This window comes from Malaya genurostris, chromosome 2 (genome assembly GCF_030247185.1).
Source record: "Malaya genurostris strain Urasoe2022 chromosome 2, Malgen_1.1, whole genome shotgun sequence".
NCBI classification, from domain to species: domain Eukaryota; kingdom Metazoa; phylum Arthropoda; class Insecta; order Diptera; family Culicidae; genus Malaya; species Malaya genurostris.
This window is the reverse complement of record NC_080571.1, coordinates 181245057-181262823: the sequence shown is the minus strand read 5'-3', so window position 1 is coordinate 181262823 and position 17767 is coordinate 181245057. Positions and strand designations below refer to the sequence as shown.

The 17767-nt window shown below is 39.5% G+C and overlaps 1 protein-coding gene across 4 annotated transcripts in view; it reads left to right on the top strand.

Annotated features, from left to right (window-relative positions):
• Positions 1-17767, top strand: part of LOC131432575 (cartilage oligomeric matrix protein) — a 1247904-nt gene that overhangs the window by 296344 nt on the left and 933793 nt on the right. For all 4 annotated transcript variants that reach the window (XM_058598920.1, XM_058598918.1, XM_058598921.1 and 1 more), the window contains exon 5: positions 17485-17696. In XM_058598920.1, coding sequence (XP_058454903.1) covers positions 17485-17696 — 212 coding nt within the window. The remainder of the gene's footprint in view (positions 1-17484; positions 17697-17767) is intronic.

Here is a 17767-nt window from a genome sequence, read left to right as displayed (position 1 = left end):
TTCTATTTTTATTTCCAATTACAGGATTCACAGGCTCGACAGGACAACTACCAGAGGAGGAGGAGTTGCCATTGCCATTAAACGATCCATTCAGCATAGGCTTATGTCAGCCTTTAAATTGCAACTAATAGAAGCCATCGGAATTGAGATTACAACGACGATGGGACCCATCATCATCATTGCAGCGTACTGCCCCAAACAAACCAATCTTCGAGGTGGTACGTGTGCATCATTGAAGCGAGATCTGGCTATGCTCACTCGACGACAGAACAAATTCATCATTGCTGGGGACCGTGCGGCATGAGCTGTGGGGAAACAAAAGACAGAATCGAAACGGATTCATACTTGCCGAAGATTACGAAGCTGGACAATACAACATCCTCGCTCCGGATCAACCAACGCGACTTTCCAGATCGGGAGTTCATTCCATTTTGGATATATTTATCAGCAACATCGCCATTGACAGCTCTTCGGTTGTGTTCTACGAGCTCTCTTCTGACCACTTTCTAGTAATATTGACGTTGGGATTTTCACCAGAAACAGTGCCTATTCAACCTCGGAGAAACTATTATCGCATCGATTGGGTCCAATTTATACATATCGCCGACCAACTTATTAATATCGATTTGCCACTTGATTCCCCGATGGAAATTGATGCGGCCCTATCTTCCTTCCAGCATTCAATCACAGTCGCTCGTGATAGGACGGTTCCAGTACAACATATGCCGAGTTCCTCTCTTCAAATCGACAGTGTCACCAAGAAATTCATCCGACTTCGGAATATCTACCGGAGGCAGTATCAACGAACTGGCATCCTAGATAGGAAGACTACTTATAACAACTTAACTAGGATAATCCAGGAAAGGATATCTGAGCTTCGCAACAGGAACTTAGAGCAAAAGCTTTGAGAAATTCTCCCACATTCAAAGCCCTTCTGGTCCTTAACGAAGGTGCTTAAGAAAAAAACGAAGCCTATTCCTCCTCTGATGTCACCCCAGGACGCAGCTGAAGGAATACCTTTAATCACACCAGTAGAGAAGGCAAATGCGCTAGGCCAGCAGTTTGTGTGTTCTCACCATTTAGGACTCAACATTGTTAGTCCACATGAAAGAGCCGTTGCTGATAGCGTAGTTGAGGTTGACCAATCAGACAGCTTGGTTCCTGAGGAAAGTAGAGTCACTGCGAATGAGCTGATGGCTTTTGTGAAAAAAATCCAAAAATATGAAGGCTCCCGGTTTCGACAACACATTCAACATTGAGCTGAAACATTTGAGTATTCGCTCATTTGTCTTCTTAGCTAAAATTTTTAACAGGTGCTGGGAGCTTGTTTACTTCCCGTCAAAGTGGAAGTTAGCTAAAGTTATCCCAGTTTTGAAACCGGGGAAAGATCCTTCCTTTTCCAAGAGCTATCGGCCCATCAGCTTACTCTCTGCCCTATCCAAGCTGTTTGAAAAGTCAATACAAAGGCGAATTCTTGCTTTCGCAGATGAACAGGATATATTTCTGGAAGAACAGTTTGAGTTCCGGAAAGGAAGATCCACCATCCACCAACTCACAAGGGTTAACAACGTCATCCAGCAAAACAAATCAGTGTCCAAAACGACTGCCATGGCAATATTGGATATTGAAAAGGCATTCGATAATGTGTGGCACGATGGACTGGTGTTCAAACTGCATCGGTATAATTTTCCCATGTATCTTATCAAAATTATCAAAAATTATCTTGCAGATAGAGCATTCCAGGTTTCTCTGAATAATGCACTTTCAGAAAGATTTACTATTCCTGCTGGTGTACCCCAGGGAAGTATCCTAGGTCCCATTCTATACAACATTTTCACATCGGACATCCCACCTCTTCCGGGTGGTGGTGTTCTGCCACAATTTGCTGATGATACTGCCATTCTTTACAAAGGTCGTGTCATTAATGCTCTGAAGAATAAACTACAGACAGGTCTGGATGCTTTAACGGATTATTTTACAAGCTGGAAAATTGTGATCAATGCAGCAAAAACTCAGGTCATCTTGTTTCCACACTCAAGATCTCCAAAACTTGTTCAATCAGACGAATGCCGAATACGATTCGGTGATGAGGTCATTCAATGGTCCGATGAAGTTATCTATCTAGGACTCATCTTTGACAGACATTATATATTCAGGTCACATGTTGACAAAATCGTTCAAAAATGCAGCATACTCATTAGGTCTCTGTATCCGCTGATTTGTAGAACATCTAAACTGTGCCTGAAGAATCAGATGGCTGTCTATAAACAAATCATCTACCCCGCAATTGAATACGCAGTCCCTGTTTGGCGGGGCTGTACACGAACACACAAACTTAGGCTTCAGCGCATTCAAAGTAAGATCTTAAAGGTGATACTAAATCTACCCCCTTGGACAAGGACTAGTGAAATTTGAAGAGAGGTGCTCAATCTCTGAAATACAAATAATTCAAAATTTGTACGTATTAGGTTAGAGATAGTTATAAGTAGGTAGATATTTTATAAATTATTAAAATAATTATTATGATTAAACATTAGTATGTAAAACAAGAGTAACTAAAACACCTAATATTAATAATGAGAGAGAGTTAAACCATCAACCAGCAGCGATGGAGAGAGCACCTTCTGCGTGGTTAAAAGCTCAATCGCTCAGGTCGCAACTCTCATTTGCTTTTCGGTAGTCGTAACGTTCAAATTTCAGATATTAGTTCCGCAATATAGGTTTAGTATTCAGAGCCTGTGTGCTGAAACTGGATTCTGGAACTGTATTCCGGAACAAATTTCAGTTTCGAAATTGCAGTTCTAGAATTCAAACTGGATTCTGAGTCTGTTATTGGTTCTAAATTTAGTTCTTGAACTCAGGGTCCAGTTCTTTATTCCAGACTTCTTCTATTCGGTTCTTTTTACAACCATAATAATACCCCTAAAGAATTATGCGGAAATTCACTATACTGTACTCTATACAACCTATTCTGGTAGTCATGGCGGTCTTCAAGTTTCAGAGCTTAGTTCCAGAATATGGGTTTAGAATTCAGAGTCTGCGTGCTGAACTAACTCAACTCGTCACTCTTCATCACGAACGCTTTCATAAAAAGTTCATTTCAGAGCCACCTTTTTTTAATATAAAGAACTATACTGCTTTCAAAATATTTAATTGCGTTTCAGAATGTTTAATGTAACTAATCTGTAATTTAGTCTACGCGCATCATTTAAATTTCTAGTAATAAAAGAGAGGAAAGTTGCACAATTCAAACAATCGATCAACTACAGTTCGAATTCGGAAGCATAAATAAAGCGTGTCATATTCGTATTCACGACATCCAGTTATGTCTGACATTACACACCCGTACTTATTTTTATGTCCGTTTCTAGCTTCAGCAAAAGAGATTCCATGCTGTCGAGAGCGTCATGTGATACTTTCATGCTTTTTATTTGTGCGAATAAAGCATGGTTTGCTTCAATTTGGGCACGGGCTGTTTGGTTTAATTCCTGCTGTTGATGGATAAGTTTCCTCATTTGCAGTTCTTCGGCAAATTCCTGCTGACAGTCAATATAGAGAGGTACCATGAAGGTTCTTAATAATTCTTCGTGGTTTTTCTGTGTTCCCACGTAGGCTGCATGAAATTTCCGATTGCACTTTCCATGACACTTCCAGAGATAGCGATTGTCGTAGACAGTACAATTACTAATTCCGCACTTCTCCATGTTTACGTGACGGTATGTTTAAAAATGATTACTATTTAAAAAAGAGTGCCTACTTGCACGTTTGCGTCGAAATAAAAAAGTTGAAATAAAATTTAAAAAAAATATACGCGCGCGATATACTGCGACACGAGTCCCGTGAACACGTCCGTTCGGTTGGACGGATGGACAAAGAAAAAAGTAATACACTGGCAATTACCATTACTTCCTAAGACCGGAGTAGAATTGTTTTGAATACTTCTTGTTCATTTGTAAAGGTTGATTGTTTCACCTTTTTGAAAATTTATGAATTTTGAGGCAATATCTGCACCTAGATGCCCGGAGAAATTAATCCGTGCAGCTGCTAGTAAGTCTTTGTCCAAGGGTAAAGTATATTGTAATGACATATTATTGTTATTGTTGTGGCAGGTATTGTTACTATTAGTGTTGAAGTTGCTGTTGGAGTGCACGTTGTTGTTGTTGTTGGTATTGTTAGTGTTGTTGTTGTTATTATTGTGTTGCTGCTGTTGTTGTTGCTGTTGTTGTTGTTGTCGTGTTTGTGTCGTGTAATATTTTATGTGCCTACTTGCACGAGTTTAGCACTAAGCAGTTCAATTTGAACTGCTCTGCACTGATGAGTCAAAGACGAAACGTAAAAATAATGAAAGTGTAATATTTGGTTCTGATCTTGTTGTTGTTGAAATTTGTATTATTTTGTTGTTTCCGTTCCGATGTTTCCGTCTGAGGTTTGCTTTTTCTGCTTGTTTTTCTTGCAGCCGTCGAGTGCGCTGTTTCTTGTCATAATCACTCCAGTCTCGTTTCCAGATTTTTTTACTTCCAATGAGGCGCCAGCCACTGTCGCATGCTTGAATTTCCTCCCCTGTTTCTAAAGTTGTGCTGAGGTTTGCTTTTTCTGCTTGTTTTTCTTGCAGCCGTCGAGTGCGCTGTTTCTTGTCAAAATCACTCCAGTCTCGTTTCCAGATTTTTTTACTTCCAATGAAGCGCCAGCCACTGTCGCATGCTTGAATTTCCTCCCCTGTTTCTAAAGTTGTGCTGTCGAGCTCAGGAGTACAGTCCAATAGTTTTTCTTGTAGGCTTGGATGGGCGAATTTCTTTTCTGGCATTATGATAGAGAATTCTGACGATAAAAATTTAACTTCGCACATAATTTGGTAGACGATTTGTGAAGTAGAGTTGCAGTGCATTTTTCGATTGCCGACTGCGCATTAATTGCCAGTGTATTACTTGATTTACCCAAATCTTCACCAAGAAATTCAGGCATCCATATGGTTTCTGATACCTAAGAAAATTCCAATGATATTTTTTTTCGGTTGTAGTATTAATGTTTTTTATTTTGGTCAGCTCCGATTGAATATCGGTCAATAATGACTCGATATGATTGAACGATTCATTCGATATGGCCGTGGTTTTTAAATACTGAATAAGGGTCTGATTCGAGTCTGACTGAACCTTAATACTGTCCGTTATTTTTTTCTGTTGGCGTATGAGTTCATTCAAATTGAATTGTTCGTAATAGTCCTCCTGACATTCGATGCATAAAAGAAGCATGAATGTACGCAGCAGTTCTTCATTATTTCGCTGAACGCCAATTCAGGCGGAGTGAAATTTCCTTCCGCAGGATCCACTGCAATTCCAAAGAGAACGATTATCGTTCAGTGCACAATTGACGACACTGCACTTTGCCATACAAGGTTGTCGGAAGAAAATAAAAGTATATGTGCACTTTAAGCACTACGCGACGCGGGTCAAGAAATGTAAAAGTAAATAAATAATTTGCGCGCGCGGGTTTGTGGCACAATGCCAAAAAAGCGCCCGTTCACTCGGGCGGTTGAAATTGAATTTTTGATTGTAGATGCCGAAGCCTGTGGACCTGTTGATGATTGATCCGTCAGTGTAAAACACATTTTCACAGTTGACTCTTCTGAATTTATTATAAAAGATATTAGGGTCCACTCGAGGGCGTACGTGATCCGGAATTCCACGAATCTCTTCTCCCATGGATGTGTCGAAAAACACAGTGGAATCAAAGTATTCCAAAAATGGGCATGGTTGGAAACAAACGAAGAAGGATTATAATTCTGAGCCATGTAATCAAAATACAAGGACATAAGACGGGCCTGAGAATTGAGCTCGATCAGCCTTTCGAAGTTTTCAATCACCATCGGATTCAAGATATCGCATCGGATCAGCAATCGATATGAGAGATCCCAGAATCGATTTTTCAACGGTAAGACACCCGCGAGCAGTCGTGTAAGTCGACTGCATGCAACCTAAGGCAATACGCAAACAACGACACTGAATTCTTTCCAGTTCAACGAAATGGATGTTCGCGGCGGTTCGGAAGCGGAAGCATCCATATACCATTACGGACAATATCGTTGTTTGGTACAGCCTGATCAGATCTCCTGGGTGGGCACCCCACCAAGTTCCGGTTATTGTGCAAAGAAAATTAATTCTCTGCTGGTATTTTTGTTTCAGATACCTAATGTGACATCGCCAGGTGCCTTTAGAGTCGAACCAGACCCCGAGATATTTAAATGTGGATACCTGAGCTATGGTTTCACTACTTAGTTGAAGCTTTAATTGTGCTGGTTCTCGCTTCCTTGAAAATACAACTAGCTCAGTTTTCTCCGTAGAGAACTCGATACCCATTTGAAGAGCCCATGTCGACAAGTTGTCGAGGGTATCTTGCAGTGGTCCTTGGAGATCGGCAGCTTTGGGTCCTATAATAAACACAACGCTGTAGTCGCAAAGTTTTCTTTACGTGCAAGATGTGTTGATACATTCATCAATGTTGTTTACGTAAAAAATGTATAAAAGGGGGCTTAAGCATGAACCCTGAGGAAGACCGATGTCGCTTAATCGTATTGTCGACAAATCACCATGCGCTAAATACATGTATTTCTCGGACAATAGATTATACAAAAAGTTATTCAGAATTGGTGAAAGAATCGGCCGATACGAACTGTGATCGGAGGCTGGTTTACCTGGTTTTTGAACGGCGATAACTCTTACTAGTCTCCAGTCATGTGTGACAATATTATCCTTAAAAAGCTTAGCCATCGACGGACACGATCGCTGTAAGAAGGGGCAATTTCACAGTCCACTACTTCAAGAATGTTTTAACTGTAGGAATATTGAAATATTGAAAGTAGAGATGATCCAGTCCACAATACCAGAGAATTTAACAAACTCAGTATATGGTAAATTATCTGACTGATTTTTAAGGACTTTCGGTGGTTTTGAAGTCCCAGGAAGTGATGGAAATTCGTGCTCGGAATTTAATTTTCCAAGCCCTGGAGCTTTTTTCTCCGGTTTTTTGCCATCACTTCCAGTTATAATTTTTTGAAACCCACCGGAATATACCTTCGAACCCGTACTAGGAAGCTTACTAGAAGATTTATTTCTTCTCTTTCTGAAGCCATGAGGGACCGCCGAAGATGTACTTTCAAGGGGATCATCAGCATCGCTTTCGTCAGCTGACACACAAGCGTAAAGGTTTGCTGGAGGCGTAGCACTCTTCAACATTTCAGCAAAAGAACGCTTGGAATGTTGCTTGAGTGAACGCCTCATCTTGTCTTTGCGTGAACGCCTCATCTTGTCTTTGGTACGCGGGGCATTCCGAGAGGTCATGCTATCCCTCCTTACAGTAGAGACACTTTTCATTGTCTCCACTGCAGGAGTTATCCGCATGACTCCCTCCACACTTTATACACCGGGATTTATTGCAACAATGGGATGCTGTATGTCCCAATTGTTTGCAATAGGTGTAGCTCATGATCCGCGGCACAAAAAGGCGAACAGGTAAACGAACTCGGTCCAGGAGGACGTACTTAGACAAAGCCGTGCCAGTGAAAGTCACCCGGTACGAGTCTGATGGGACATAGGACTTAGTGCCATTCTCAGCGGTCGATACTGAACGCAATTTCTTGCAGTCCAGTATCTTAACGTTCTTGAGTAGGGGGTTTTTGAAACCGCCTGCCCCATGCTTAAGAACGTCCTCGCAAGTCAGACTCGGATCGGTTATCACGTCGTCTATCTCGACTTCGCGAGCTGGAATGTATACGCGAGTTAACGACGATGCTAGCCGGACTTGAAAGCCGACGTCTACAATACTAGTCCACCCGGTAACAGCAGCAGCATCGAGCGTCATCAGCTTGGGCAATCAGCAACAGATGACAGGTATTTGTTTTGCAATATCTATCTTTAAATACAGTTCTCATGAAGAAGATGCCAATCAATAGCGTGGATACGTTGGGCATCATAAAAAACCTGTTTTGATCCACCTAGTGGTGTAATGATACCTTTCTCATGTATAATGGTGTGGTATTCTATTCAAAAATTTTCTATTCGATTTTTGAAAGAAACCAATGGATTGTTTGTAAATTATTTAGTATACCATAGAAAATGAAACAGTGCTTTGCTCGCGTATCCTTAAGAAAACGAAGTGGATTCACTATTATATGTAATTCTAGCACCGAAACCCGAGAACCGATATAATCGAATTCGGTTCGTACGACAACCAACTAACATGACGTACAAACTCTACTAGATTCTTTTCACATTTGTAAGATTTTATACAATTTTGCCATCGCACTCTAAATGACGATTTAAATGTTAGTTGAATCCGAAAATATGCAGTAATTTTTTTAAGGACCATAAGACCTTTCGTTTGACCCTACGATTGTGAGTAACGGTTTTGAGTCAAGTGTAGAAAATTTCTTACGGGTTTTGTTTCATCTAAGAGGTCGAGATCTCAGAGATGGCTGGACCGATTTTTATCAATCTAGTCGCAAATGAAAGGTCTTCCCGTCACCCTGAACGCTATTGAATGGTTTTGAGATCGGATCTTACCTTTTGTCGTGAATACGACTTACTTTACTATGGGGCGCCTTTTCAAAATTAGCCATATGGAAGAATGGGCAGAACTTAATCGTGAATATCTCGACTTGTATTAATGGTAGCAACATAATTCTTTCACCATTTCATCAAAAATATGATCAGGAATTCAGGATAATATTTTGAACAGTGTGTGATAACCACAAACAACTCAACAATTAAGTTTTCTTAAAATTTGAAAACAACGCGGAAAACTCTTTACTTTCGCTTGGGTTTTTCGCGCAAGGACAACGATTTTGAGGTAGTCAGGCACATATCTTCAACTGAATGCGTATAAAAGGGGAACCGTGGTCGAAAATCGATCATTTCTTTTCGTGCGTTCGATGGAAGCAGACGTCGTGGGAGTGGAATCATCAACCAGCAGCGACGGAAAATGCACCTTCTGCGTGGTTAAAACCTCAAACGCTCAGGTCGCATCTCTCATTCGCTTGCTGGCCATCAAGGCGAGAACCAGCAGCGACTGAAACTGGATTCTGAGTCTGTTATTGGATCTAAATTTAGGTCTTGCACTCAGGGTCCAGTTCTCTATTCCAGACTTCTATTCGGTTCTTCTTAAAACCATAATAATACTCCTAAAGAATTATGCGGAATTTACTTTATTGTACCTCTATACAACCCATTTTTGTCGTGAATACGAGTCACTTTACTATGGGGTGCCTTTTCGAAATTTACCCTCTGAGAGAGTGATAAGTTTTTGATCGTGAATATCTATTGTTGTATCTAACGAATCAACACAATTCTTGCGACATGCTGACATGGAAATATGATCACAATTTTATGATAAAATTTTCAGTTTTGTGACATAGTCTCAAATAATTCAAAATTAAACTTTTCTGAAATGTTTGGTATAAACGAGTATCAAAGAGGTTAATTCTTAAGGCGCGTTTGCCTTTCTCGTATTTTTAAAGCTCATAGCTCAGTGATCTGTGAAAGGATTTATATAATCTAACTACCAATAGAATCGAAATTTTTCAATTTTAACGTGTATAGCAAAAGCATTGAAGTATTTCAATGGTACACTATTGAAAAACCTGTCTCATTTGATCCATGTCACCACCAGCCAATCAGAGCGCGTTCAAAGGAAGAGAACAAAATATCTGCTGCTGTACAACAAATCGTCCGGGAAAAATGTTTCGAAAAGTGATGAATATCGCAGTGAGTTCCGAAATTTGGTCCTTCTGAATGCTAGAAACGAATCCCTACAGCATATTGATAGTTTCTTTCAATAAATTATGCAAATCCGAAATGAAATAATCGACAATAAAATTCTGTATGCGGCTATTTTTATAGCCGTTAGGACCGCCCATTAGTGAAAAAGCTACAAACCGGCTGCTCGGCCATCCATGGAAGTTGACCATCAATGTTAACTTCCCTCTCTGAGCAGCCTAGATAGCCGTGTAGTGTCGGTAGCGGTTTCCCAACTGCTAAGAATAACGCTACGGTCCACCTGTACCGGTGGTATAAGTCCACCAAACAGGTAAGCCGTGTGGCATCCGGCGGAATTATTTTTTACCAAGAATTGATCCGCTGGTTTCCTATTCCATGTCGTAAAAGGCCACAAAAATAGGAACTCCTAAGTCAAGGTGTATTTCCGTGCCGATGGCTGAATGGCTGCAGGAGGTTAAACATTGCAGTCGTGAACGGAATATCTTGGGTTTTTCCCTTACTGGATACACGCAATGCTTAGCAATCAACTTTGATCATCGCTTCGGCAGGCCAGAGATTAGAAAGCTGAGTGTCTGTGGGTGTCCTCAAGGTGGTGTACTATCCCCACTTTTATGGAACCTAGTCGCTGATAGTTTGTTAAGGAAACTTAATAACCTTGGATTTCCGACTTATGGTTTTGCCGACGATTATCATATATTGATGACCGGTATAAGCATTAACACTCTCTTTGATTTAATGCAGCAAGCCCTGCGATCTGTTGAACAATGGTGTTGTCAGGTTTGGATTATCTGTAAATCCGGGCAAAACATCAATGGTGCTTTTCACTCATCGTAGGATAATTACAGGAGCTCGTCCGTTGCAGTTCTTTGGTTCAGGGGTCACTGTGGTCGATCAAGTTAAATACGTCGGGGTTATTCTTGACTAAAAACTGAATTGGTCTGCTCACATTGATTTCAGGATTAAAAGAGCTTGCATGGCTTTCGGCCAATGCAGACGAGCTTTTGGAAAATCATGGGGACTCAAACCCAGATATATTCATTGGATCTACGCAACTATCGTTAGACCAATTTTAGCATATGGATGTCTTGTATGGTGGCAGAAAGGAGAAGTCGCGACAGTTCAGTCAAAGCTAAATCATCTCCAAAGGATGGTCCAAATGGCGATGACAGGAGCATTCACGACAACTCCTACTGCTGCTCTAGAGGCGCTACTGTGCATTAAACCACTACATGTGTTCCTAAAACAAGAAGCATTATCTTGTGCATACCGTCTTAGGGTTACAGGGCTTTGGAACAGTAACCCATTAGAATATGCTACCAGTCACACTCGCTTGTGGTCTCAAATGGTTCCGTGAAATGAGTATTTACTCGCTCCTAGTGACCTAACTCTCACATGCAGTTTTCCTTTTAAAACATTCAATGTGAGCTATCCTCTTCGTTAGGAATGATTGTCTGGTTGTCAGGAACGACAACTTGATGAACACATAGTTTGTTTTACGGACGGTTCTCTGTTGAATGGTCGTGCTGGTGCTGGTATCTACTGTCGTGAAATAGGCTGGAGCAGTCTCATTCACTTGGTAGATACTGTACTGTGTTCCAAGCAGAAATCTACGCAATTCTGTGTGGAGTACAATCGGCACTTCAGCAGAGGATCTGTGGTAAACGTATTTATTTTTGTTCCGACAATCAGGCAGCCTTAAAAGCACTCAGTTCGAATGACTCACGGTCGAATCTAGTGATCGCATGTCGAACTCAAATTGAAGACCTCAGCATTTCAAATGCTGTTTACTTCTTATGGGTACCCGGCCATTCTGGTATTACTGGAAATGAATGGGCTGATGAGTTGGCTAGAGCTGGTGCAACGAATGATTTCGTTGGTCCTGAACCAGCTTTACCACTTTCAACTAGTTGGATAAAGCACAAGATACGTTCTTGGGCTGCATCCAAACATGACAGCTAATGGCGCAGCTTGCAAACTTGCGCTCAGACAAAAGCATTTCTACCAGATTTAGATCTGAAAATGTCAAAGTGTCTACTGCATTTCTCCAAGTATCATTGAAGTGTTCTGGTCAGAGCTCTGACTGGACATTGCAAACTCAATTATCACATGGCTACTATTCAACGTGCTGAGTATTATTCGTGTGATTTGTGTGAATGCGATTATGGTACTTCATATCATCTGATATGTAACTGTCCCGCATTGACGCAGCTACGTATCCGGGTTTTTGGTTCTCCATACATGGTTGAGTCTGTGTATGCGGAGCTAAAATTGAAGGATATTCTCTCGTTTCTCACCCAATGTGGTAAGGAGCTATAGTCAGAAGGGTTCATCGTTCTTCCTGGAGTGAATGAATCCCTTCTGTATTCACCTTAAATAGGGTTTGGCAGATTGTTTGGCATCCTCTGGGGGGTACCGAATTTACTTCTGCTCGTACATACTGCGAGTCGTTCTGCATTCTTCCGGGAGTGCAGAATGGTGTCGCTTTTGTAAGATCTCTAAATTAACAGTTTTATTAACAGCAGACTGTTCGGGACCTCGTAGAGGTTCAGAATTTCCTTCTGCTTCCACTAAATGTGATCCTCAGCAGATTGTTCAGCATCCCTTAGGGGTGCAGAATTTACTTCTGCTTTTATGTGTTTTTGTGTCGTCAATTTTTCCCATCCTCCTAGTCCAACCCTTACCATTTCCTTTCAATCCTTCCCTCTTATATATCGGGAAAATGATGCTAAAAACAAATTGATGGCAAGGCACAAATCTCCAAATATCAAGGAGAACGTGCCATTTGAGCCAATTTGTTCCGATAGTGAAAAAGCTACAAACGAAATCACATAAAAGGAAATCTCTTAACAAAAATTCAATCAGTTTGGATTCAATCGCCACTGCGAGCAGATGTGTTTTGTGTCGTCTGCACGCTTTCGAAAAGAGCGATTACGTCACAGCTGCCAGTCATTAGCATTGGGAAAAAAAATAACGGTGGAGAGCATTGCACAATATCAGCCGTTCTAATGGCTCTAGAAGTTTTCTAAAGAACTATTAGGATTTGTTGTTCGCAAATCGTAGGGAAATATCCTCAGTGTACGGCAAATCAAGAACAGTTTGCTCAGATTTGTGCACTTTTCGCTGTGTGAAATTCACAGTAATCGAGATCAAGTGAAGCCTTTTTCTGCAAAAAATGTTTTAGAGTTTAATGTCGTAGAGAAGAATTACGCAATTTGAATGCTGGAAACGAATCCCTACAGCATATTGATAGTTTCTTTCAATAAATTATGCAAATCCGAAATGAAATAATCGACAATAAAATTCTGTATGCGGCTATTTTTATAGCCGTTAGGACCGCCCATTAGTGAGAAAGCTACAAACGAAATCACATAAAAGGAAATCTCTTAACAAAAATTCAATCAGTTTGGATTCTATCGCCCCTGCGAGCAGATGTGTTTTGTGTCGTCTGCACAGCTAGTTTCGCTTTCGACAAGAGCGATTACGTCACAGCTGCCAGTCATTAGCATTGGGAAAAAAACAACGGTGGAGAGCATTGCACAATATCAGCCGTTCTAATGGCTCTAAAAGTTTTCTAAAGAACTATTAGGATTTGTTGTTCGCAAATCGTAGGGAAATATCCTCGGTTTACGGCAAATCAAGAACAGTTTGCTTAGATTTGTGCACTTTTCGCTGTGTGAAACTCACAGTAATCGAGATCAAGTGGAGCCTTCTTTGTTTTTGCGAAAAATGTTCCAGAGTTTAATGTCGTAGAGAATTACGCAATTTGACCTTTTTGAATGCTAGAAACGAGTCCCTTCAGCATATTGATAGTTTCTTCCAATTAATTATGCAAATCCGAAATGAAATAATCGACATTAAAATTCTGTATGCGGCTATTTTTATAGCCGTTAGGACCGCCCATTAGTGAGAAAGCTACAAACGAAATCACATAAAAGGAAATCTCTTAACAAAAATTCAATCAGTTTGGATTCTATCGCCATTGAGAGCAGATGTGTTTTGTGTCGTCTGCACAGCTAGTTTCGCTTTCGACATAGCGATTACGTCACAGCTGCCAGTCATTAGCATTGGGAAAAAGCAACGGTGGAGAGCATTGCACAATATCAGCTGTTCTAATGGCTCTAAAAGTTTTCTAAAGAACTATTAGGATTTGTTGTTTGCAAATCGTAGGGAAATATCCTTAGTTTACTGCAAATCAAGAATAGTTTGCTTAGATTTGTGCACTTTTCGCTGTGTGAAATTCACAGTAATCGAGATCAAGTGAAGCTTTCTTTGTTTTTGCGAAAAATGTGAAAAAGGGGAATGCGTGCATAATTCATACAATTGATATTCGGAAGTGTTAAGGAACATGTCAGTTGTTTTCGTATTCACGACATCCAGTTATGTCTCTGACATTACCCACCCGCTTTTTGAGTTATACGAAGTTTTATGTCAAAATTTTCAGTTTGCTGCCAATAATTGTCACAATTGACCTTGAAAACAGAATATGTTTTTTGACTTAGATTTCACACGGTAATAGCTATCCAATAAGCCATAGATTGCCGTCCATTTTAAGGGAAATATCGATATTTTTGTGTAATTAATTTTTCCCCTAATTCCAGTAGTAGGAATTTTGAGCGCTTTATGATAATGCAATGCTTGGGAGCAACGTGAAACACGATTTTTCATACTGTTACATACCATTGTTTCTAAGTACCACTAAGACTGTGTACAACATCCTATTTCATGATATTTTGCCTCGAACGGATTTTAGCACGGTTCGTTTTTGGCAACATAATCGTTCGAATACGACATATGTAAATCAGATGATGGCCAAGATGGCAGCATTTTCGAGTTTTAAACAATTGCATATTTATATTGATTTAATCTACTGACAGTAATGAATGCTGGAAGAATATAACACCCATATACCATTCGAATCAGTTCGTCGAGATCATCAAATGCTTGTGTGGAAAATAATTTCACTCAATTTTCTCGGAGATGATTCAACCATTTTCTACAAACTCAGATTCATACGAGAAGTGCTTTCAAACAATGTTCCTGAATTACGTCTGGATCCGACTTCTGGTTCCTGAGCTATAGGATGATATGTCAAATGAAATTAAAATAGTGTAACTCATTTTTCTCATAGATGGCAGAACCGATCTCAGATTCAAATGAAATCTAAGATTCAAATGAAAGGTCTTAAGATTTTATAAAACATCTTGCTTTTTAGTCAGTCTGCACTGATTTTCGAACATTTTGAATTAAATGTAAATAAATCAGGTGAATTTAACTGGCTTCGGTTACACTGATATTAAATTCTTGTTCCAGTATCAAATCGTTTTCTCAAAAAACTGAATTTCAAAAACAATAATTCAAATTAAAGGATCTATGGTCCCATGAAAAATTAATGAATTTTATTCGATTCTGATTTCCGATTCTGGAATTACAGGGTGATGAATGATTTTAAAATTCTAATCGATATAGAAGATAGACAATTCTAAAAAGCTTCAAAGTTGGACTGAAAATTATTGCAATTTCGTCATACTTTTTTTTTGGCCATACGAATCGTTTTGGGTTTTGCTGGTTCCTGAATACAGGCTCTGGAAGTACCGTAAGTAACCGTAAAGTCTAAACTGAAACTTTCTTCGATATCTCATGGTATGTTCAATCGATTGTCACACGTTCAGATTCAAATTCGATCCGATTTGCAGCTTCGACATTACATGATATTGATTGATTAAAATCACAAATTGCCGCTTAAAATGACGGTCTTTAAAATAGTGTCATGAGAACTAAAACACCGAAGAATATTCATGCAAAAAAACTAATGCGGATTGATAAAAAAGGTATCTTCTCACTGTTAGGTGGATTAAAAACGTTTTATATTTCAAAAAGACTCATTGTGCAATAATTTCAAAACTTCACCCACTGCATTTTGCCGTTGTTGATGAAATTAATTTCAAATTCGGTTTTAATGTATATAAAAATGTATTCAGGAGTTTGTGCGGTGTAATTTATCAAAGACGAAATCAATAAATAGAAATTAGATTAGATTGACTCTCCCAGAAAAATCGAAATTAGTTCCGTTTATCATGAAGTTTTAAATCACTACATCCAGTACTTCAGATAGTGGGGAATGTATGTTTGGCCATTGACTAAAGACTGTCCCAGAAACTATGGACGCAACCAAAAACCGATGCCATTTCGGAATGGTTCAGAATCTGTCTATTTTTATGGCTGCGTCCTGTTGTTCACACTCTTCTCTAACCACTTGGGCAGTTGTTTATTCGTTTTCATTGGTTTGTTTCGAAATGCGTGGACTTTCAGCAGAACAACGTCGAAAAATTGTGTACAAATGGTGCACAAAATGGAAAGAGTAAGTGAAAAAGTGCGGATAACACCTTTGACGATAAACCGAAAACGGGTCGAAGAAAAAGTCCTGCTAACCCTCAGTTGGATTAACGTATACTGAATGCGTTCGAACAAAAGGAGGAGATTCGGGATATGGTTAAAAAAGTGGGCACTTCGAAGTCAAATGTTCTTCGTGCTAAGTAACGTTTGAATCTTCGAACCTATAAGAAGCAGAAACAACCAAAACGTAGTCCAAACAAGAAGCATCGATCAGGCCGAGGGTTCGAAAGCTGTACAATACGATTCTTGCTGGAAATTTGAACTGCAATTCATTTAATCATGGACGACAAAACCTACGTGAAACTCGATTACAATTCCTTTCCGGGACCAGAATATTATACGGTGCGAGAACGGCAAGTGTTAAACCAGTCCGAAACATCGATTGAAGTCAAAAAATTTGGTAAGAAAGCTATGGTCTGGCAAGCAATTTGTAGCTGCGGTAAGATTTCGAAAATCTTCATCACCACTGCTTCAATGAACAGCAAAATATACATCAAGGAATGTTTACAAAAACGACTTCTACACATGATTCGAAGCCACGAGGATCCTGTTGTCTTCTGGCAAGATCTTGCTTCTTGCCACTACTCGAAATCAACGGTTGAATGGTATACTAACAAAAATGTCACTTTCGTCCCAAAAAACATGAATCCACCAAATTGCACACAACTTCGACCAATTGAGGAATTTTGGGCATTAACGAAGGCACATCTTAGGAAACAGGTCTCGGCAGCCGAAACCATTCAACAGTTCGAAAAAGATTGGAAAAAAGTGTCAAAACTGGTCACCAAAAAGTCTGTTCGGAATTTAATGAGGAACGTTTGCGAAAAGGTGCGTCAGCTAGTCTACAATGGCTAAGTAGCAAATGTTGAGAATAATATTATGTTGTTGTAGTCTAATATGATCAGTTTATCGAATAAAATTTGAATATCTAACTCGTGTGAATTATTTACAGCGAAATCAAAGTGCGTCCATACTTTCTGGGACAGTCTTTAACAAAATTTAGAAGTCATATTGATTTTGTTAGCTAGCATTGAAGTCAAAACACTTTTCAATTGGTCACTACATGTCACACTCTTAAAAAAATTTAGCACAAATGTCCTTGTTACACCTGAACCGGTGTCGAAATTCGATAAAATTCATAAGTTTTCTTAGGATTCCTTAGTCTTTTGATTTGAGTTTATGTAAATTATTGCTGCCTTCTCAGAGAAAATTGAGTGCATATGTTTCCATTTCTTTTGCACACATCACTGTAATTGTGGAATCAGATCAGCGATTAAAATACAATATAGGAATCAATTATGGATCTTTCGCTTTATTTTTTCAGTAACCATCGACGTTAACACGCACACCCAATTATATTCAAAGTATTTGGATGTACCAGAGATGAACGAAACGACAACAATACGATCGTTAGCAATTTTATTCAAACAAAACTCGTTGGTTTTGTATATCGACTGCAAAGAAAGTTCAAAGCTAGATCTGGTGATCGATATCCCAAAAATGTTACTCAATCTGGAGGATTCAAAGGTCAAATTGGTAAGTAAAATAACTATCAAAACCTATAACTATCAAAACCTAATAACTATCCACCTAGTGGTGTAATGATG